The sequence below is a fragment of the Octopus bimaculoides genome, chromosome 20 (genome assembly GCF_046866305.1).
Source record: "Octopus bimaculoides isolate indiv1 chromosome 20, ASM4686630v1, whole genome shotgun sequence".
In the NCBI taxonomy this organism is placed as follows: Eukaryota; Metazoa; Mollusca; class Cephalopoda; order Octopoda; family Octopodidae; genus Octopus; species Octopus bimaculoides.
In genome coordinates this window covers 14197390-14221114 of record NC_142947.1, presented here as the reverse complement: position 1 = coordinate 14221114, position 23725 = coordinate 14197390, and the positions used below count along the sequence as shown (strand labels likewise).

Sequence of the window (23725 nt, the reverse complement as noted above, 5' to 3'; positions counted from 1 at the left end):
TGTCAGTCAGGAAGATAAGCAAACAGAGTTATGTAACAATGCAATCATCATCATCATCATCATCATTATCGTTTAATGTCTGCTTTCCATGCTAGCATGGGTTGGACAATTTGACTGAGGACTGGTGAACCAGATGGCTACACCAGGCTCCAATCTGATTTGGCAGACTTTCTACAGCTGGATGCCCTTCCTAACGCCAACCACTCCGAGAGTGTAGTGGGTGCTTTTACGTGTCACCGGCAAGTACAGTAGTAAAAAGAAATCTTATGACCTTTATGCTCCAGTAGTTGAATCTCAGAGACATTGTTCCTTGCAAATACTATCAATATCAATCAGAATTTTCCTACATCTTATATTCAGTTTCTGAATATAAAAAAAAAGACCATCCAAAAGAAGACCATCCAACTGATTAACGATGATGCATTCACTAATAGACTATAAACTCTGGCCCACTTGTATCACTGCTACAATGACTGTTGCTCCTTTGATGCAGCCAGTTGTGTACCACCTCCACCCAGCCGACCAATATACCCATCTCTCCTACAATATCTCACTTTGCTCCCCCTCTCTCTGTCCATCCACCCTTTTCACACTAATCAGTTACTTTATACCATCCTTCCTCCTCAGAGCATTAATCCTCTGGAATCCCTCCCCCTATCATTAATATTGAATTATTGATGGTCATATTGAACGTAAACTGTATTGATCTCACCAGTCTTGGGAGCCCTATGAAAGTTGAATTCATTGAATGGCCCTTTTGACTATGCCACAGAAAAAGAAAAAAGCAAAAGATAAAATGCATTTAATTTAAAATTAGGGAATTTCTCATAGTATTGCTTGCATGAAGTTTATTAAAAAAAATCTCTAATTTGCATGTCAAGTAGTATATCAAATTAATAGCATGTTGTGTTTTTGCATGTTCTTTAACTAAAAATTATGCACTGTGTCAACAATAAAGAAGTAGAAAATTTTAAATATTAAAAAAAAAAACCTAAAAAAAAAAAAGAAAGAAAACCAACAGACAGTACAGTTATTAATCTTAAATTACTGTTTGGACTAAATAGTGTGATTAGAGATTTTTGCATCTCTTGAACATGAATTTCTTGAATTTAGAATTTATGAATGGCATTGGTAGATTTATGCCAGTTTGTTAATGGAAACTCAAAGGAAAATACCATTGAGCAGATTTTTCTCAAGTGCGACTCGTGGAGTGTCTTTCGATTGCTAATTTCTTCTCTTTGGTCACAGACCTTACAAACAATTGCAGTGCCAATGAAACTGATGAATTTCCCAGATCAAGATACATAAAAATGTAATTTATGCCTTGCTCTTCATTCCCTACTATCATCCTACTTTTCAATGTTAATAGCATTTCTGCTCTTTTCAGGGCTTTAGGATTTCACTGTGACCTTGATGGGATGGCTGATGGGTTCTATACCTTGCCAAGGGGCAGGGTGTGATTTTGTCTGGGATTTCTTATTGAGCATACACAGCTAACTTGTATATCTACAGGCCATCCCCACTATCTGTAAACTGTTGGCCCAGTGGTTGGGAGTTATCACCACAACACCATTCTCAAGTGCAATATAAACAATTTCCATTGAATGCTTCTTTCGTATTGTGTGATGCTTTGGAGGCGCAATGGCCCAGTGGTTAGGGCAGCGGACTTGCGGTCATAGGATCGCGGTTTCGATTCCCAGACCGGGCGTTGTGAGTGTTTATTGAGCAAAAACACCTAAAAGCTCCACGAGGCTCCGGCAGGGGATGGTGGCGAACCCTGCTGTACTCTTTCACCACAACTTTCTCTCACTCTTACTTCCTGTTTCTGTTGTGCCTGTAGTTTCAAAGGGTCAGCCTTGTCACACTGTGTCATGCTGAATATCCCCCGAGAACTACGTTAAGGATACACGTGTCTGTGGAGTGCTCAGCCACTTGCACGTTAATTTCACGAGCAGGCTGTTCCGTTGATTGGATCAACTGGAACCCTCGACATCGTAAGCGACGGAGTGCCAACAACAACATTGTGTGATGCTAATAAGTTTGTTGTGTTGAAAATAATTGTCATGTACAGATCTGTGTATGCTTTGTAAAGGTGAACAGTTTTAATCTATTCAAACTTTTTGACACAGCATGATAATAAAGACAATGTTTGGTACTTTGTAACCTTCTATTTATCGTTGATTTTTAAAAGGCTATTAGTTGCTACTCACTGTTGCATAATATTCAGAAATCGTGAAATTTACTCACTTTACCTTCCCGTTATATAAAATCGAATATTTACTAAGTATGTACATCAAATTGATTACTTGCTTCCATTAAACGTCTTATTTTCAGTATATATAGCATGTTTATACTGTAGCTATGGTAATTTACTATAGAGATTATATTATATTTAATGATATTGACATTATTAATATACTGATTCTAGTGGTTGAAAAAGAAAGTATTTGATTACTGATCAATACATTTTAATTGATTTTTATGGTAAACCGAGTCAGCTGATTTGCTGTATAATTTCAAGAGTCAAAATTTCTTTTTACATACTATATTCCAATTCTTATGTGGGTATCTTTCAAACCAGGAACATATTCCAAATTTCCATTTAGAGATAGGTGCAACATGGCTCTGTGGTTGAAGAGCTTTGCTTCTCAACCATATGTTTGTGAAAATGTCTTCTACTATAGCCTTGGGATAACCAATTCCTTCTACGTGGAGTTGGTAGATGGAAATTGAAAAAAATCTACAGTGCGCATATTTATGTGTGTGTGTGTGTGTGTGTGTGTGTGCACCCTTCTATTGACATCATGTGATAATTGTAAAAGAGAATTACTGTTAGACAAACAAAATAATACTTGAAGTCTTGGTTTTGTGGGATGATCATTTTTGTCTTGGAGAAAATTCTAATCTTCTTCAGGACACAATTTAATAATACAATTGATATTAAATTTTGCTCAGAAGGTGGCGAGCTGGCAAAATCATTAGCACACTGAACAAAATGTTGATCTGCATTTTGTTCGTCTGTATGGTCTGAGTTCAAATTCTGCCAAGGCTGTCGTTGTCTTTCATCCTTTCGGGGTCAATAAAATAGTATCAGTCGATCATTGGGGTCAATGTAATTGACTTAACCAACCCCCAAAATTGCTGGCCTTGTGCCAAAATTTGAAACTAATATTAAATTTTGTTCCACTGAAATTGAAAGTTATATTACCATGTTCAGTAAAAAGTTGAAATATTTTCAGAATAAAATTTATTGGATTTTTTGGAAATTAAATACATTTTTTTACTCTACCATGATGTGAAATTATATTTTAAAGACATTTTAAAAATTTGATAATATTTTTTCAGCATTACCACAAGGTTATCAAACTCAGAGATATGGCAGTATCAATGAAAGACGGAATGGTAAGTAGAATGCATTGTTTCAAGTTAATAATAATAACTAAAATAATTAGAAAAAAATCTATCTTTGTAATTGACTTGTAAGATGGAGTGATGCTAACTAAAATTCTGTTCTTGAGCTGAAAGAGAAAAATGAAATGGTTTAAGGAGAAAGCAAGAAAATGATATTTTGAGCTTGTTTGTACAGATAATTTGGTTGTAATGTTATGATAGAAAGACACAGATATTAGTTGGATTATCACAAAAACTAATTTGATTATTAAGAATTATCCTTTAACTCTTTTGTTAACATATTTCTGTTGAAATACAGCCTTTGTATTTTCAATTAATTAAAAAAATAATGAAGTTAAACCAAAATAACTTTGTCATCATTAAGCTGATGTTTGGAACATAAATTAACATGAAATTTAAAATCCTTCTACTTTCATAGACAACGTGTCAGCGCCTCTTTTGAATCCCATGTCTCCTAGTGCCACTACAGAAGATACTTCATCCGTCAACTCCTCATTAGACACAGAAGATATTGATTTTCTGAATGATGCAGAAGAAGAAAAAGATGTTTTCAGAACAAAGGTGATGCTTGTTTATTACATGAAACTCAAGTGTTATGAGCACCAATTTGAGACTGAACAGAGAAACTGATTCACTGAAAGAACTCAGATGTCATAGTGTGGTCTCCTGGGAACCCTGAATGTTGCCACTGGGAGAGTGCATTACAATATGGCCATGGGATTGCACCTAAAAAGTTCCCCTCCAACGCATAAGTCTGGGCAAGGTTGTTTTATGGAAGACCAGTAGTTGCCCATGCATACCAGTCTCCCCTCTCCATACCACTGATGTTATTCAAGGGAAAGGCAAAAGCTGATTACAACTTGGCATCAGTGACATTGCAACTTATTTCTACTGCTGAGTGAACTGGAGCAATGTGAAATAAAGTATCTTGCTCAAGAACACAACATACAGCCCAGTCTGGGAATTGAACTCATTTCCTTGTGATTGTGAGCCTGATGCCCTAACCGGTTTTAAAGTGGAAGAAATGTGGGAATGGTATCTAATTTGTGAAGATGAAACAGTCTGTTGTTCATAATGTTGCACTCCTGATCATAGGATTGTGGTTTCAATTCCTGAACTAGGTGATGCATTGTGTTCTTGAGCAAAGCACTTCATTTCACACTGCTTCAGTCTACTCAGCTGAAAATGAGTTCCAACAATAGTTGGGAAGTTAACCCTCCAATGGACTGGTGTCCTATCCAGAGGGAAGTATTGTAATCTCAGTCACTTATATGCCACAGAAACTAGGTTTAAGCTCTGACCTTATGGATCCTAAAACCCCTGACAGACCCAGTACCAGGTGCTCTATTAATTTGGTTACTTGGTAACTGACAGATATGTAGTTCCAGTCTATTCAGTCAGCCTTTTTTCTCTTTTCATTTTTAAACTGGTGCTTGTAATGTCTGATATCATTGTGTTTGCTACATTATTACATTTTCTATCACATATTATGTGGTATATTTGAAATATAAATATTTCCTGTCATTGTTTTAATTTCAGACAGCATTATTTGTGTCTGACTTATCTCGTAAAGGGCGGAAAAAACTGGAAAAATATGGGAAAGTGTACAACTGGTAAGAGTGCATTTATTTTTACAACTATAAATATTTGTAATGGCTTCATGTCTAAGAAGTTCAATTTGGAACCATGTGGTTAGGAGTTTGGTGCCATTGTCTGGACGCTGTTGGCTGAAGTCTTGTAGTAGCGAACTAATATCTTGTAAGTGAAGGCTGTTGTCTTGTACTAAAAGCTGTGAGTAAACCAATACCTTGTGAGTGAAATTGGTAGATGGAAAGTAAAGAAACCCTTTGTTATGACGTGGGTATCCATGTCTGGTGTAAAACGGTATTACACAAATAAATAATTGGTTGGGGTTATCTAAAAATAACCTATTGCAGAAATATGTTAACACAGAACGCACTCTGTACTACTCGTATGTAGGTATGGTACTCAGTATTCACTGTTCAACTACCAACTGTTAAACCAACACACATTGAACAAACACGGTTAACCAACACGGTCGTGCTAACACCATCAACTACCCCCTTGATAGTTCACTCAGTTCTTGTTTATTGTAATTGGATAGTCCACCTTCAGTCACATGGGGGCGTTCGAGATTCTCCCATAACACCCTTGTATATATATATATATATATATATATATATATATGTGTGTGTGTGTTTGTGTAAGTGAGTTCATATCTCCCCTTGTCTTCATACGTGTTAACTGATTGTGAACATAAGCTTCACTGTTCACACAGACAGCGGTCTTTGCTTGCAGTCCATCACAAAAGCATATCTGAACTTCTTGAAATGTTGCAAGATCTTTGCAAAGAAAAAAAAAAGAAAGAAAAAAAGTATACATATACACACACATACATATATATATATATATATATATATATATATATATATATATATATATATATATATATCTTTTATAAGTAATATTCTAAAAGAATATATAACTGAACTTATAATGAGTGCTCAATTATTTTGAGCAAATAAATGTGTATATATGTGTTTTTATATTATTAATAAATTCATGAACTTATCAATAATATACTCAGGAAATCAATATTTAATATTTCGAAAGACATACATCCAATATGACACGGCAACATAATAAATTTAAAATTTAAAATATAAATATACGAAATATAAATATCAATATGTATAAAAATCTGAATGTAGATAAATATACGTGTGAATATAAATGCGTATAAAAATTTATGCGTAATTAAGCATGAATATTGTAAAGTCTAAAATATAAAATATAAAAGAACCTAAAATTTAAAGAGTTATATATATATATATATGTATATGTATATATACATACATACATACAGTGGGCTTCTTTCAGTTTCCGTCTACCAAATCCACTCACAAGGCTTTGGTTGGCCCGAGGCTATAGTAGAAGACACTTGCCCAAGGTGCCACGCAGTGGGACTGAACCCGGAACCATGCGGTTCGTAAGCAAGCTACTTACCACACAGCCACTCCTACGCCTATTATTCAAATGGTGTAATTTGTTTCCAGTTCTCTTTGTAAAAATGTCCGTGATTTTTGTTGCAGAGAAGTCTATCATGAGGCCCAAAAAATCAATATAGTTTTACCAGGCAAATGATCATAAAACGTTTGTTGTTGTTTAGATCTCACAGATGTGGCCTTCTACTGGTTTTGCTTGTTTCTAAAAGTATTTCTCCAGAACTTTGGTTGTTATTTGTTGCAAATATTTACAAACATAAAAAGATACAGAAGCAAGCTGTAGATTAGGTGAAGAACTCACAAATACTACAAATTATTAGTTAAACAAAATTGCTGCTACTTTTCAACATCGAGAGGTCACAGCTCAAATATTATGGACGCTTGATTAGAATATTGATTTCAAATTTTGGCACAAGGCCGGCAATTTTGGGAGGTAGGGTAAGTTGATAACATTGACCCCAGTGCTTAACTGGTACTTATTTTATTGACCCTGAAAAGGTGAAAGGCTAAGTTAGAATTTGAACTCAGAACATAAAGACAGAGAAAATACCATTAAGCATCTTGTCTAGCATGATCACGATTCTGCTAGCTTGCTGTCTTCATTTGATTAGAATATTACAAGAAAGAAATGCAAGACAAATTCTTCAAACTGAGCCAACTGGCAGAGGACCTAGGGGTAGATCAAGAATGAGATGGTTGGAAAATATCCATAGTCTCAGTTGGTCATGGTTGGGAAATATCCATAGTCTCAGTTGGTCATGCTTGGGAAAACCAGCCGGAAAATGTTATGATGGGATCCCATGGGAGAGGTACCTGAGGATTTTATCCCCATGACCCTCCCAAAAACAGGGGGTGGAGAGAATGGGTGGATGGATGGATGTTATTAAAAATAGGCAAAAATTGTTTGAATGATAACATTCTTCACTATTTGTTTCAGGAATCTTTGGACAATTGTTATATTTTATGGACTTCCAGTGATCCAGTTAGTCATAACATATCAAAAAGTATGTATGAAGCAATCTCGTGAAAACAATTGTCGTGATTATTTATTGTATAATGTTCACAACCCTTTGAAATTCAATTTTTTTTGCCTAAATTTAATTTTTTTTTCCTTTTGTCACCATACCGTGGAAATTCATTATCCATGATGGATTTAGCAAAATAATTAACTTCTCCATTATTAACCTGGTGTTTGGGACATAGCTCAATATAATTCTTTCATAAAATTATAATAAAAGGCTTAAATTTAAATACTTCAAAATGATTAGTTTCATATCACAGAACTGGGGTGGCCCCAAGTGGTTGGTATCAAAAAGTTAACACATGTAGTAACTATTCAAGCTAGTAGATCAATGGTATGTAACCTTAGAGTTTAACATGTTAACTGCCACATGTACCAGTGGTGGTTCATTGCAAACTCCATACTAGGCTTGAAGGCCCTGAAAAGATCTAGGGATGCTACTTCCTCCTTAACCTTTTAGAAAGAAAAATAACATAGGCACAGGTGTGGCTATGTGGTAAGAAGCTTGCTTCCTGACCACATGGTTCTGGGTTCAGTCCCACTGCATGGCACCTTGGGCAAGTGTCTTCTACTATAACCTCAGGCCGACCAAAGCCTTGTGAGTGGATTTGGTAGATGGAAACTGAAAGATGCTCATCGTATATATATATATATATATATATATATACACACACACGATAGGCTTCTTTCAGTTTCTGTCTATGAAATCCACTCACAAGGTGCCACGCAGTAGGACTGAACCTGGAACCATGTGGTTGGGAAGTAAGCTTCTTACCACACAGCCACTCCTGTGGCCTATTTTATCTTTCTTCTCCTCCCTGTCTCTCTTTCATTAGCAGCTTATGTCCTCCCTTTCTTTTCTCTCTCTAGCATCTTTTATTCTGTCATCTTGCTATTTTCCCTCATCCTTCTCTCTTTCTCTCTCATACACTCTTTTTTTTATATATATATATATATATTTTGTTGACTGAAAGTGAATTATATACTTTTTTTCTTCTTTGATTTAGGTTCTTAATGTAACAGGAAATGAAGACACTTGTTACTATAACTTCAAGTGTGCAATGCCTTATAAAGTTCTAAGTTCATTTAATAATGTCTTCAGCAATATCGGTTACATTTTACTTGGAATCTTATTCTTACTTCTTGTTTGGCGCAGGTAAGTAACTTTGTATTGACTAAGATTTTTTTCTCTGACATTTTCAAACTTAATGAGATATGTTACTAATAGGATCTCAGGTAAAACTGATGGAAAATTAAACCCTTATGCAAGATTTATTTATCAATTTTGTGAGCAGCCAAGAACTGAAGACTTTTGGTTTCTTTAACTTTACTGATAATAACAAGCAACAGGAGTAAATGATATTACAGTAATTAGATCTCCAAATAGTTGGAAGATATTCAGGGAATAGATTACTTCTATTGGCAGCAAAAATATTTTCACGTGGCATCCGATAGTCAATAAACAGGGTCTACAGAAATTGAGGAGAAACAAGTTGTGTATAGTAAATTGTATATTGCAGTGTATACTTGATCACAAGACTGAGCTGAAAAAAAATGACCAGGAAATTGATTGGTTAATGAAGCTGCATTGACCAATGTATGTAAGGAAAACAGTTATTGTGGTAGGAACTTTTGATGGATGTTGCAAGGTAAATGAAAATGATCTTTGAAGGTTAGTGCCCACTGATGATATCATTGCATGGCAAAATGGATATTAAAATGATAAAGAAGATAATTTGTATATAATTACATATTGATATTTGACATCTTATATTTTCTTTACTGGCTTGTGTAATGTAAATATCTCTGTATATGAAATGACAAGGCACAAGTTTCTTTTCTTCTTTACTGGTTTTACTTCCTGTCATGCTATATTTTGTGACTGTGTTGAGAATGATGGAAAGAAAAAAAAGAAAGGTGATTATAAAGAAAGGTGGATTAGTTAGATAACTCGATATATGGAAGGTTGACAAAGTGAGTAAGAGAGAGGGAGAGAAAGAGAGAACAATTAAGCTGAAATGGATCGAAAAATGTTGTCTTTGACCAGTACAATGGTAGTTTTAATATATATATTTCAGAAATAAAATAATTGTAACTCATGTAGTAATAACAGAATAAGATAATAAGCAGTATGTTGTATGAACACTTATGATAGAAATAATTAAGTAATGATTCCATATTTACAGGGATTTGATACACAGAGAAATAGTAAAGAAGTATGGAAAAGCTGAAGAGGTAACATTTTATCATATCTCTACATCATTTTGTTATAAATTCATGCATTTTATTTTTTGATGTTAATATCCTTTTATATTGTTTGACAGTTAGATCAGCCGATATTCCTGTCACAAAATACAATAACTGTTATAGTTGATGCTGTTTCTAGAATGAAACAGACACAAATATGAAAATTCAGCCTGATTTGAAGAATCCTAAATTAAAATTAAGTTTAGATTTTTTTATGTTTATGAAGGAACATGGGCTAGTGGTTAGAGTATTGGGCTCATAAGCATTAGGTTGTGGGTTCAGTTCTCAGATTGGGCAGTGTGCTATATCTTTCATTTCATGTTGCTCCAGTATACTCAACTGAAAATAAGTGTCAGTGGCACCAAGGGGATAACTTTCTGACAGACTAGTAGCTTGTCCAGGAGCAGAGAATTTTGTTCCTTCTGTCTGAACACTTTGAATATCTGGATTAACCTGTAAGCTTGAGGTAGACCTAGTTTCTTATCAGAATAACATTCAGATACAAAACCTTTCTGTTAATATCGCAATCTCATAACCTGAAGTGATTTAGTTTTAATCTAACCATTCCTAAAGACAAATATTTTTAGCACAATTCAGTATTGCATAATACTTTTCTCCTTAATTAAGTTACTCAGTTTAATAACACTGTGTAACAAAATTTTTTTTTTTTTTTTCCTGTCTTTGGTCAGTAAGTGTTGTTTTCTATTTGCTTCTATCTAAAAATCAAAGGAAATGACTACTATTCCCTTCAACCTTTGTGTTTGTAATCTGGACATCAATGTTTTGAAATTGACTTATTTTCCATTACATTTCAGATAGATTCAGCACTGAGTTGCTGAAGCAGAAATATCATGCTTGTCAGTTGCTTCACCTTAACCACTTGAACATGTCCCTTAGTGGCTGACAATATGTACATCTCTGATCATGAGCAGGAGTAGTTGGGGAGCATCATAGTGATGTGCTAAGAAGGATTCTTTGGGGTTTGAATAACTGTAAAAATTGCAAAATTTGACGGAAATATTAGCCACTTTTTATACTTTCTAGGGATAAGCAAATAGGAAATAACAGTTGCTACCCAAGGACAAAAATCATGTTACACAATGTAATAGTTCAGTTTTATAATTGAATATGATTGAATGTTGTTTTCTTTTGTATCAAAGAAAATGGTAACTTTTCTTGATTGAGAATTTAGATTGTCTAAAAATAATTTCTTGTTTTCACTCTGTTGCAGTTGTATGGTATTCCTCAACCATATGGTTTATTTTATGCCATGGGCTTAGGTCTCTGCATGGAAGGGGTCATGAGTGCTTGTTATCATGTATGTCCAACTTATTCAAACTTCCAATTTGGTAGGTATTATTTATATCAATTATTGTTTTTTTATTATATATATATATATATATATATATATATATATATATATATATATATATATATATATATATACACACACACACACACACTCACATATGTATATACATATATATATCTATAAATATGTGTACACACACACACACACACATATATATATATATATATATATATATATATATATATATATATATATATATTTATATATATGCATATATATATATATATATATATATATATATATATATACACACACACACACACATACACATGCATATATACACATATGTGTATATATATTCTTTTATTTGTTTCAGTCATTTGACTGTGGCCATGCTGGAGCACTGCCTTTAGACTGAGAGGGCAGATCTAAAATCTTGTGCTCATCTAATATAAATACTCCTAAAATATTCATATATTTTATAACTATTTAAGCTCATTTTTTTCAAAACATTGCTATTATTTTCATATACATCCTTTATGCCTGTCCGTATATGTTGTCACTCTATCAGACTTACCATAATTATTTAAGCTCATTTTTTAATTAAAACGCTGCTTTTGTTTTCAGATACATCTTTTATGTATATCATTGCCTGTCTTTGTATGTTACGACTCTACCAGACTCGTCATCCTGATATCAATGCCAAAGCCCATACAGCTTATCTTTACATGGCATTCATTATATTTATAGCTGTCATTGGAGTAGTAAGTATTTCACATATATTATAATCACTTGTGTGTGTGTGTGTGTGATGGGGTATTTCCATTAAAAACCAAACAGTAGCTAGTGAAATAAATTATGATTTAAAAAAAAAAAAATGAACAGCTTTAATAGACAGTGAACTGGTAGAATTGTTATCACATCAGACAAACTGTTTGTGGCATTTCTTTCAGTTCTTTACTTTCTGTGTTCAAATTTGACTGTCAACATTGCCTTTCATCCTTTTTTTTGGGGGGGGGGTAGGTAAATTAGATATCAATCAAATACTGACATTGGTGCAATCAATGTGTCCCCCTCCCCTCAAAATTGTTAGCCCTGTGTCGAAATTTGAGACAATTGTTTTTTAAATTAAGGGGGACTGCTACAGGAGGAAAAGTAAGAGGAAAGGAGACAAGGAGGGGAATTGTTTGTAGGTCAGAGATCTGACTCATTGCTGGCAATTGAGTGGGCTTCATTAAAGGCATGTAAGGGCCATGTAGTGATGTTTAACTGGGTAATGGATAGAGTAACATATCATCCAAAAACAAAACCGGTCCCTTTGACAGGCTTCCACACAGTTTCCATCTATCAAATACCACTTACGAGACTTTGGTTGACTCGATGCTCTGGTAAAAGAGTCTTGCTTAAGTTGTTTCACAGTGGAGTCAAAACTGAATCTGATTAGTTGTGAAATGAACTTCTTAACCAAGTGACAATACTTTTGCCATAAAGAAAGAAAAGGATAGCAACTGATATATATAATTTTTTCTGCAAAGAAATCATGATTGCTCAATAATGTCACACAATAATATCACAGGCGGGGAGCTGGTAGAAACGTTAGCACGCCGGGCGAAATGCTTAGCAGTATTTCGTCTGCCGTTACATTCTGAGTTCAAATTCCGCCGAGGTCGACTTTGCCTTTCATCCTTTCGGGGTCGATAAATTAAGTACCAGTGACAAACTGGGATCGATGTAATCGACTTAATCCCTTTGTCTGTCCTTGTTTGTCCCCTCTATGTTTAGCCCCATGTGGGCAATAAAGAAATAAATATCACACAAGCCAAACACATTTAATCATATCTATCTAGTATTAATTAATTTGTGTGTTGAGTCAAGTCATGCTGAAGATTCCAAAGGCAGAGGAAATAGTGCTAGACACAGCTATCAATGACTAAAAACTTTGAAGAACTTTAGTTTATGAAAATAAGAAAAAAAATTTTTTAATTAAAAATTGAATATTCATCTTCTTCAGCTTAATTTAATCAAGACATGATTCTCTCCCCATTTATCATAAATTCACCAGAAACAACCCATATGTTCAATGTTTCTAGTATTTTCATAATTCCATTTGTTTGTTAATTATGCACCAACCTAATATATATGTATGTACGTAAATATGTGTGTATTTGCTTCCCCCCCATATCACTTGACAACTGGTGTTGGTTTGTTTGCATCTCCCTAATGTAGCAGTTCTGCAAAAAAGTCTGATAGAGTAAGTGCCAGCTTAATAAGTACTAGGATCAATTTGTTTGATTAAACCCCTTCAAGGCAGTGCCCCAGCATGGCCGCTGTCCAGTAAGTGAAACAGATAAAAGATAGACAATATATAGATGAACGGCAACTATTTTGGGGAAATTAAAGCAATGTTTATAGACTTTATTAGTATGATTCTTTGGAAATATTAAAACCACTTTTATGACATCAAAATGGAAATAGCAATTTTCGTTGATTAGTTCTAATAACTCAAATATTTCTGAAAAAAAATTTTAAAAATCTATGTGTGATTTTGTTTGTGTTTTAGGTTTACCAAACACCTGTTTTTTGGATTGTTTTTGCTGCTATTCATTTTGTGACAACTCTAGTTCTGAGTGTACAGATTTACTACATGGGAAGATGGAAAATCGGTAAGCACAATATTTTCTTTATATCTATCAATGTAATTTTTTCTGTTACTTTGTGGAATTTTGTGGTTGATACCAATTGAAGAGAATGGAATATGATTCAGTTGACTCAATCAATTATGTACTTGAAAACAACTAACAAAATGCTTAGCAACATTTCTTCAGGTCTTTTTATGTTCTGAGTTCAAATTCTGCTGGGGTTGACTTTAATTCCCTTGGAGTTGATAAAATAAGTAGCAACTGAACACTGATTTCAGGGCTTGTTCCTTTAGTGGATAGAATTTCATTGACTAGCAAAGAAGCCTTCTTGTCAACTAACTTATTAATTAAAAAATTTTTTTTTCAAATATAATGAAATGTCTATTCTTCCAATCTGTACTACAAAATTTATAATGGGAGAAAGAACAATATTCTGTTTAGCATCAGTGAAAGTTTGTGCATGTGCTGGCTGCGTGACATAAAAATATCTTTTTTAGTGTATTTTTGATCAGGCAATAATATTGCTACAATATTGCAGCCATCTTACCAGCAAATCTGACAAAATGAAAGGAAATGTGTTTTATTTCTGAGTTTTTCTTTTCATTTTTTTTTTTCACAGATCTTGGACTTTTTAATCGAATGAGACTAATGTTATGCAGTGATTTCATACAGTGTGCAAAGCCTATGTATAAGGTAAAGTCTGTTGTGTTGATGTCCCCTTATTGTATGCTTCTATATAACGACTTCATCATTTTCTCACTAAATATATATATTTTATAAGGACCATAAAATCCTTATTAGGGTTCTTTTTTCCACATTATGTTATCACATCACATTGTGTTATTATATATTATTATTATATGTGAAGGTGCAGGGCTCAGTGGCTAGATCGTCAGGCTCACAATCATGAGGTAGTGAGGTCAATTCCCGGACCAAGCTGTGTGTTGTGTTCTTGAGCAAGTCACTTTATTTTCACGTTGCTCCAGTTCACTCAGCTGTAGAAATGAGTTGTGACGTCACTGGTGCCAAGCTGTATTGGCCTTTGCCTTTCTCTTGGATAACATTGGCGGCATGGAGAGGAGAGTGTGGTATGTATGGGCGACATTGCTTAGATTTGTGCACTGGAGGGGAACTTTCTAGGTGCACCCCATGGTCATTCATGACTGAAGGGGGTCTTTACCCTTTACCCTGTCATATTACCAATTGATGTAGTAATGGTTAGTGTTGAGCCAACCTTTCTAATTCCTGCAAATATAAAAATACATCTGTTCATTATACTTACTGTATACACTCTGTTGAAATTCCAGTTACTGTGGTATTCCTTCAGAGATGATATTTCTTATGGACATGCTGTGTGAAAAGCACAATACATATCAGAAGGAGATGAAAATTTTTCCAACAGTGGCCAGTGAGAACACCAGATACATTTTGGCCTCTTTTGGGACATTTCAATGTCTGCTCACAGCTAGCCATATACCTGGATGAGAATTTATTTCCTCTGATATAGTAAACAATGAACAAAGAATTCACTGTTGTTGCCAATAGCTACCTGAGATTTGATGAAGCAATGATAAAGAAATTGACAATGATGATCATTGATATGATAATGCCAAAGCTGGTTATGACGACAGTGATGATCATTATGATGACAGTCTGATGGTTATAACTACAATACTTATAGTTATGACACAATGATGGTTAAGATTACACTGATAATGGTCATGATGATACTCTCTTTAGGAAAGATTTGTCTGCCTGATGTTATGGAAGATCAGACAAAAGGGCCCCAGATTTTTGCAATTCATAAAGGATTAGTTTTTTTGTTTTTGTTTTTCAAGAAAACCAAGTTTATTTTAGTCAAAACTGTTTATCCTGATAAGATTATTATTTTTCTCTTCTTGTAGGATCGATTGATTCTCCTCATCATCAGTAACATCATGAATTGGACCTTGTAAGTACTCCCATTAGCATCTCCACATCTATCCATATATTCATTTGTATTCTACAATTTCTGTAGAATTATTAAAGAACAAATAGCTTTTACCTTTTACTTGTTTCAGTCGTTTGACTGCGGCCATGCTGGGGCATCACCTTGAAAGGTTCTAATCCCCCAAAAAATCGACCCCAGGATTTATTTTTTTAAGCCTAGAACTTATTTTATTGTTTTATTTTGCTGAACCGCTAAGTTACAGGGATGTAAACTCTGTCGATTATGATGACAAGGGTTCCAGTTGATCCATTTGATCGAATCAACAGAACAGCCTGCTTGTGAAATTAATGCGCAAGTGGCTGAGCACCCCACAGACATGTGTACCCTTAACATAATTCTCAGGGAGATTCAGTGTGACACAGAATGTAACATGGCTGGACCTTTGAAATACAGGTACTACTCATTTTCGTTAGCTGAGTGGACTGGAGCAATGTGAAATAAAGCGTCTTGCTCAAGGACACAATACACCACTGGGAATTGAACTCACTATCTTACAGTCTGAATACTCTAACCACTAAACCATGTGCCTTCACATTTCTGTAATAAGTTTAATTTTACATTTATTCTTTGTTTATATAATGAAAATCTATTTTCTTTTAAGACAAAGTCCATTACTATGTCTTCTATGAATTATAAAAATTAATTATAACAACAAGTTATTTTTAGTATTTTAAAAATGTTAGAAAATTCATTGAGAGTAAAGTAACATTTTTGTTTTAGATTCTCCATTTTCCATAATTCTTAAAAGTTGATTGAAAGCATGTGAAATCACAGTTTTGATGTTGGCTTCTCAAAATTGTTGTTTTTGTTTTATTTCCAGTGCTGTTTATGGAGCTGTTAAGAAACCAAGTGATTTTGCTAGTTATTTACTTGCAATATTCATTGGAAATCTTCTTTTCTATTTGTTTTTCTATTTAATTATGAAGGTAGGTTTTTATGATGTGATTGGAACCTGTATTTCATTTTTCATTCTTTTCTTCTCATGATATGAGTAACATACCACTTTTAATTAATTAATTATGTATGTTGATAATATCATGATGGCACCTGTTGCCCTGGCACTTGTGCCGGTGGCATGTGTAAAGACATTTGAGCGAGTTCGTTGCCAGTGCCGCTGGACTGGCTCCTGTGCAGGTGGCTCGTAAAAGACACCATTTTGAGCGTGTATATGTAAGTTTATTCTACCAGGATTGTAATTATGAACTGGAGTTTAAACAATGTGTTAATAATTGAGCTCTTTAATACTGTGGATATGCTGTTTATAATGTTTACACATCAGTTTAAAGCAATGAGCTGACAGAATCATTGGTGTGTTGGACAAAACGTTCAACAACATTTCTTCCAGCTCTTTACATCATCATCATCATCATCATTTAATGTCCGTTTTCCATGCGGGCATGAGTTGGACAGCTTGACAGGAACTGGTAAGGCTAGGGGCTGCACCAAGTTCCATAATCTGTTATGGCTTTGGTTTCTATGGCTGGATGCCTTTCCTAAAGTCAACCACTCAGTGCTTTTATGTGGCACCTTGGTTTTAAGATCTCCATTCTGTTGTGGTAGGCCCTGCCAAGTTTAAGTATGTCTTTCATACCTTCAGGGTCAATAAATCAGTTATCAGCCCTTTCAAAATGGTCTTTTTTCTTTTATTTCAGCTTCGAAGTAAAGAAACTATAAAGATATGGACCCGATTCTACATTTTAATGACTGGAATTTTATGGGCTTTTGCACTCTATTTTTTTCTTAATCATCTTACTTCATGGCAGGTAAATAATTAGTCTTCTTTCTTGTTTTATTTGTTCATGATTCCTTCAAAGTAAGGTGCTATGAAGATTAGGCTTTCCAGTGCCCTGGTTTGCAAGATTCTTGTCAATATATTAGACACTTTTTTATCCAAGAAAGTATCCCCAAAAAATTACCTCAGTGAAAGAGGGTGACAATTAGTGATATTTCATGGCCATTTCTGTTCTTCAGTTCCACTCACCAATCCATTAAATACCATACTGCGCTTAATTACCTACATACATTGAATATGTCATATTGATAATGTTTGTGTCTGTTAAGCTGCTCCAAATACAAATTCTAGTTCTGTTTTCATTCTCTGTGATGCATTTGCACATCAGCAAATAGCTTTTTTACTCAAACTGCATACATACCACTAGTTGGCCAAGGCTGGTAATTTTGGAGTTGGCTGAGAATGTGACACTGGAGAGTGGAAGTGACCATGAAATGTCAATATTTGTCACTCTCTTTTACTTCCGAGGCAATTTCATTTTGCCTAGCTTTGAAGTATGCTGTGTTTTAAACACAATAAGATCTTAAAGGAGTCTCTCTGGACAAAATATTGCAGCTTCACAGTGTTTAATTATGCTCACACATTGAGTATATCATAATAATAATACACACATACACACACATCAAATTAACTACACAGCCAAAAGAGCTACTAATAGTTTCATGCTATTGTGATACTTGAACAAGTATATTTATAAAATACGCCATGTATCTTAAATCTACTCACAAAGCTTTGGCTGGCCTGGAGCTATAATAGAAGACACTTGTCCAAGGTGCTATTCAGTGAGAAAGGTGAGCATTAAACTGATGAGGAGGGTGATGTATATTAGTCTGCATGTAACAAAGTTTGCACATTTTAGACCTGATCTAAAATAAGTAATATTTAAAAAAAAATTTTATGTTTCTCTCTATCTTGCAGCTATCTCCAGCCATGTCCCGTGATAAAAACAGAGCTTGTATTCTATTAGGGTTTTTTGATGAACATGACATCTGGCATTTCTTATCAGCTACAAGCATGTTTTTCTCCTTTATGGTAAGTATGCCCGAAAGAAGAGCAAATTTATATATTATTGGGAAATGAAGAAAGCCTATTGTGCGCGTGTGTATATAGATAGATAGATAGATAGATAGATAGATATAGATATATGTATCTTTATATATTATATAAATTTATATATTATTGAAAATGAAAAAAGACTGTTGTGCATGCGTGTGTGTGTGTGTGTGTGTGTGTGTGTGCGTGCGTGCGTGTGTGCGTGTGTGTGTGTATGTGTATATATATATATAGATAGATATAGATATATGTATATATATATATATAGACAGATATAGATATATGGGATCTAGTTCAAAACGGGGGCACCAGTTTTCATTTATGTTTTATGTAGTGTTTTTGGTACCGAAAGACTTTCAAACTTCGTATACTTATCTATTTTGTGTTATAGAACAGAAAAAAAGTTTTGTATTCGAATTAATTTCATGTAAAAAATTGTCTTATTTTGATAATTTCAACCAATCACTGACAAGTATTCAGCTGTTTACAGTTACTCCTTTGGCAGTTTAAGCGGTGTAAAGCGTATTTAATCTCCATTACTTCTGACATTTTGCAGAGAGGCAACACACGTGTGTTCGTTTTCCCTAACCCTAACTCTAATTGACTTGCTCCTTCCCTCAAGAACCAGGCCTTATGCCTATAATAGAAAGGTTTATTAGCTACTGCCAATATGCTTCAGCCATTTTTTGACAAGGAAATAATAATTTTATCACCGCCAGAATCGTTTGTTTACGTAGTCAGCACTTACTGTATTCGGCTGAATGGACGTCAGTCATTGGTTGAAATTACAGAAATACGACAACTTTAACATGAAATAAATTGCAATATAATAATTTTTCTTAAGAAGACTAAGAGAAAAAGATGTTTTATATGACACATTCTACCAGTGTCCCAAGTTTCAAAGTGTTTCGTTAAGAAAATACTAGTGCCCCCGTTTTGAACTAGATCCGATATATGTATCTTTATATATTATTGAAAATGAAAAAAAGACTGTTGTGTATATATCAGCATCATCGTTTAACATCTGCTTTCCATGCTAGCATGGGTTGGACAGTTTTACCGAGAGCTGGCCAGCCAGTAGGCTACACCAGGTTTCAGTCTGATCTGGCAAGGTTTCTACTGCTGGATGCCCTTCCTAACGCTAACCACTCTGAGAGTGTAGTGGGTGCTTTTTATGTGCCATCGGCATAGGAGCCAGTCAGGGTGCACTGGCATCGACCACGTTCACATGGCGATTTTTACATGCTGCTGGCACATAAATATATATATATATATATCTTTTATCATTAATCTTTTATCATTAATCTTTTACTTGCTTCAGTCTTTGGAATATGGCCATGCTGGGACACTACCTTAAAAGGTTTAATGAAATAATTGACCCAAGTGCTTATTTTTTTCCTTTAAAGCCAGGCACTTACTTTGTTGGTCTCTTTTGCTGAATTGCTATGTTACAGGGACAAATCACTCAATCCATCAATCAATCAATCAATCAGGCAATTTAATACACAACCAAAAGAGCTACTATTAGCTTCATGTTTTTATGATACTTTAACCAGGCATATTTATAAAATATGTCCTGTATCTCCAAACAATCTTTCAGGCTTGTTTATGGTTATGTGCAGACCCTTCTGAAGTTCCAAGTATTATGCATACAAAATCTCCTGAAACTGTCATGGTTTTAGGGGTTGTCAGCAATGAAGGACATGTGATGCCTCCTTACTTCTTTCCATAAGGCCTTAGAGTTAACTCTGCTGCCTACATTGAGGTCCTGGAAATAATAATTGTTAAGCCCTAGATAGACAGTGTATGCAATGGAAGGCCATATGTGTTTCAGTAAGACTCTGCACTATTAGCACACATGGCTCTAGTAACACATGAGCTGACTTCAGAGCTCTCGATGTGACCCCTATGGCTTGCCTGATCCTGCCAAAACTGTCCACTCCATGCCAGCATGAAAAATGGATGTTAATGATGATGATGATATCTGTTTTCTCTTCCAGGTAAAAATGACCATTTCTAATGCAGTTTCCATTTCTCTTATGTGATTACTGTTATTATGTCCAGGATAAATTGAATTAGTTTTTAAACATTTTTTTGATTTATTCAATCTTCTTTATTCTGTCTCCTTTACAGATTCTTCTCACACTTGACGATGATCTCCAACTAATTCGAAGAGATCGTATTCCTGTTTTTTGATACAGTTTCTCCAAAGGATTTTTGTTTTTTTTTACCCTGTCTTGGTCCTAGACATTCCCAGTCACAAATGAAGTAAAATTTGGCACCGTTAATTGTGTGATTGTTTATTTTATCATCTGTGATATTCCTTCAAAAATTCAATGAAATAAATATCTCACTACTACAGGTCTGAGAGTAAATCTCGACCATGCTGTCAACCCAGGAAGATTTTATACATTTTTTTCAAGAACAAAAAAAAAAAACAGTGAACTGTCAAATGGCCAAATTAAGACTACAAAAGTTTTTTCCCCACTAAAATGCTTTACTTCCAACCATTTTCTTTTCTTTAAAATTTTTATCAGTTTTATATTCAAAATATATTTTATACAACTGTGTTTGGTATTGTTCTGTTGGTTCAAAACCATTTTGTTCTGGCCATGCTGAAGCTTCCATATATATATATATATATATATATATATATATACATATCTGTCTCTCTTTCTGTGTCTCATTCTCTCTCTCTCTTTTGCTCTCCATTCACTTCTCTCAATCTCTTTATTTGTTGTCAGTCTATTTGCCTGTTTCACTGACATAAAAATTTTAAAATCACTCCAATTGTAATATCTCATTAGCTACATAATACTCTCAACACATCCTTGAAGCATTCATTTATTCTGTTTCTGGTTTTAGTCACTGGACTACAACCATGCTGGGGACACCCTGCACTTCATAGACTTTTGCTGATTATATCACCCCCGTTACATAGTTCAGTCTGTAACTTATTATTTTATTAATCTATATTTTACTTGAGTGGTGATTAAGTTGTACCTTATTTTTACATAACATCGTTTTTTTTTTTTAATCTTTTCTTTCCCCCTCCACTGATTTTGTATGGAGCACAAATACAAACTTACACATACACATTTGAATGCAAATACAGACACGCGCATAAAATGAGCTTCTGCACAGTTTTTGCCTACAAAATTCCACGCAGAAGCTATTGGTCACTTCAAGGCTTATATTTGAAGATGCTTACCAATGTTTAAGGTGACAAGCAGTGGTATTGACTCTGAGACTATATCGTTGCAAAGAAAACTTCTTAAGCACATAGCTATGCCTTGCACCTTTTGTACAATTGATATATTCTTGTATTTAGTTTTTAAGATTAATATCAGCATTATAGATTAAGGAAAAAATGTTGCTTTTCTTTTAATAGAAACATTTGTTGTAATTCAGAACAAAGTCATATAAAATGAATGATAATATATTTATTTTTATTTCAAATATTAAGTAATTACAAATACATTCTAGTAAGATGAAGCTATTTTTTTTTCCCCGTATGACATTTTGCCCATATATAGAGTAATAATAATTCAATATAGAATAAAGATTTAAAAAATAAAATAAATGAAATTTAAATTGTGTATGGTTGTACTGTTACCCAGTTATAATTTAAAATAAAATTTAACTTTTTATAGATTAGTTAATTGGTTAATAATTCTTCTGTGAAGTTACGGATTTTCGTATAAAATACCAAATTTTAAACTCCACCAAAATGTTAAAAAAATTTTTGAGTCTATTATTCTTTCTTGTGCAACTGCTGTGGGAACTTTTTCATTCTATTATAACCTGGTGTAGAACTCAATATACATAGGCTTTAGAATGAAGCATTAGTACAGGGCAGAGCAGTAATAAGAAAATGATGTGATAAAGGAATAAACAATTAGCTTATGAACTTCATTAGCTTACAGCTGTTTCTGCTATACGATGCTGTCCCTGAGTTACAGCTTCATCATAGCCTTGCAATTTATTTAGCAAAAGAATTATATTTATGCATACTGCTAATACTTTTCCCTATATATATATATATATATATATATATATATATATATATATATATATATATATATATATATAAAAGCAAAATGTAATTCTTTTCCTAAATAAATTACACTTCATATTCAAGGCTCTGATGAAGCTATAAGGTGTTACTCAGGCATTCAACTAGGAGTTTACTGCACCTTATAGTAGAAACAGCTGTAAGCTAATGAACTTCTTAAGATAATAGTTTTTTCCCTTCTCATCTCATATTCTTATTCTATTATATATATAAAAAAGAGAAAGTCTATTTAATTATCAGTCCTGTACACTACACACTTGGTTTCAAACATTACATAAATATTATTCATTTAATACATTTTAATACATTTCATTTAGATCCTGTCTGAACAACCTCAATAAGAGATTATGTATCTTTTAAAATTACCTCATTTTTAAAAACTTTATATTTTTGGGGGAAATATAGCTTTTATTGGATTCTTTTCATCTTTCCTATTTCAACCAGCCATATATGTATCCATTCTCCTTTTTTTTTTTTTGTTGAAGCATCTAACTTTTGTCTTTAACTAGTACTGATAAGAAGCATGCAAATGAACAAATGAAATGCATAATTGCTACAAATACCTTTGACATTTATACATACATACATGCATACATACATGCATACATAAATACATACACACATATATGTATGTGTGTGTATATATCTATGTATGTATATGCATGCATGTTTGTATATGTATGCATATATATGTGTGTATTTATGTATGTATGCATGTATGCATGTATGTATATATATGTCTATGTATATATATATATATATATATATATGTATGTATATATGTATGTATATATATACATGTATATATATATATATATATGCATGTATATATATGTATATATATATATATGTATGTATGTATATATATGTATATATATGCATATATTTGTATATATTTGTATGTATATATATATATATATATATATATATATATATATGTATGTATATATATGTATGTATATATGTATGTATATATATATATATATGTATATATATGTATGTATATATATATATATATGTATGTATATATATATGAATATATGTATATATATATATATATATATCCTGTTATGTTAAGAAAATCAAGAAATTTTATAAGAGCTAAAACATTGATATGTATATACAAGAAAATTTTAATTCATCCTGCCATGTAAATTTT

General features: G+C 33.5%; 1 protein-coding gene across 2 annotated transcripts in view; it reads left to right on the top strand.

Annotated features, from left to right (window-relative positions):
- LOC106883431 (SID1 transmembrane family member 1) overlaps positions 1-21061 on the top strand; it is a 39511-nt gene extending 18450 nt beyond the window's left edge. For both annotated transcript variants that reach the window (XM_014934441.3, XM_014934440.3), the window contains 15 exons: positions 3346-3402; positions 3830-3972; positions 4951-5024; positions 7375-7441; positions 8466-8614; positions 9645-9693; positions 10937-11054; positions 11645-11781; positions 13578-13680; positions 14276-14349; positions 15561-15607; positions 16467-16572; positions 17299-17409; positions 18357-18470; positions 20625-21061. In XM_014934441.3, coding sequence (XP_014789927.1) covers positions 3346-3402; positions 3830-3972; positions 4951-5024; positions 7375-7441; positions 8466-8614; positions 9645-9693; positions 10937-11054; positions 11645-11781; positions 13578-13680; positions 14276-14349; positions 15561-15607; positions 16467-16572; positions 17299-17409; positions 18357-18470; positions 20625-20687 — 1412 coding nt within the window. In that variant the 3' untranslated portion in view covers positions 20688-21061. The remainder of the gene's footprint in view (positions 1-3345; positions 3403-3829; positions 3973-4950; positions 5025-7374; positions 7442-8465; positions 8615-9644; positions 9694-10936; positions 11055-11644; positions 11782-13577; positions 13681-14275; positions 14350-15560; positions 15608-16466; positions 16573-17298; positions 17410-18356; positions 18471-20624) is intronic.
- Positions 21062-23725: the final 2664 nt, after the last annotated feature.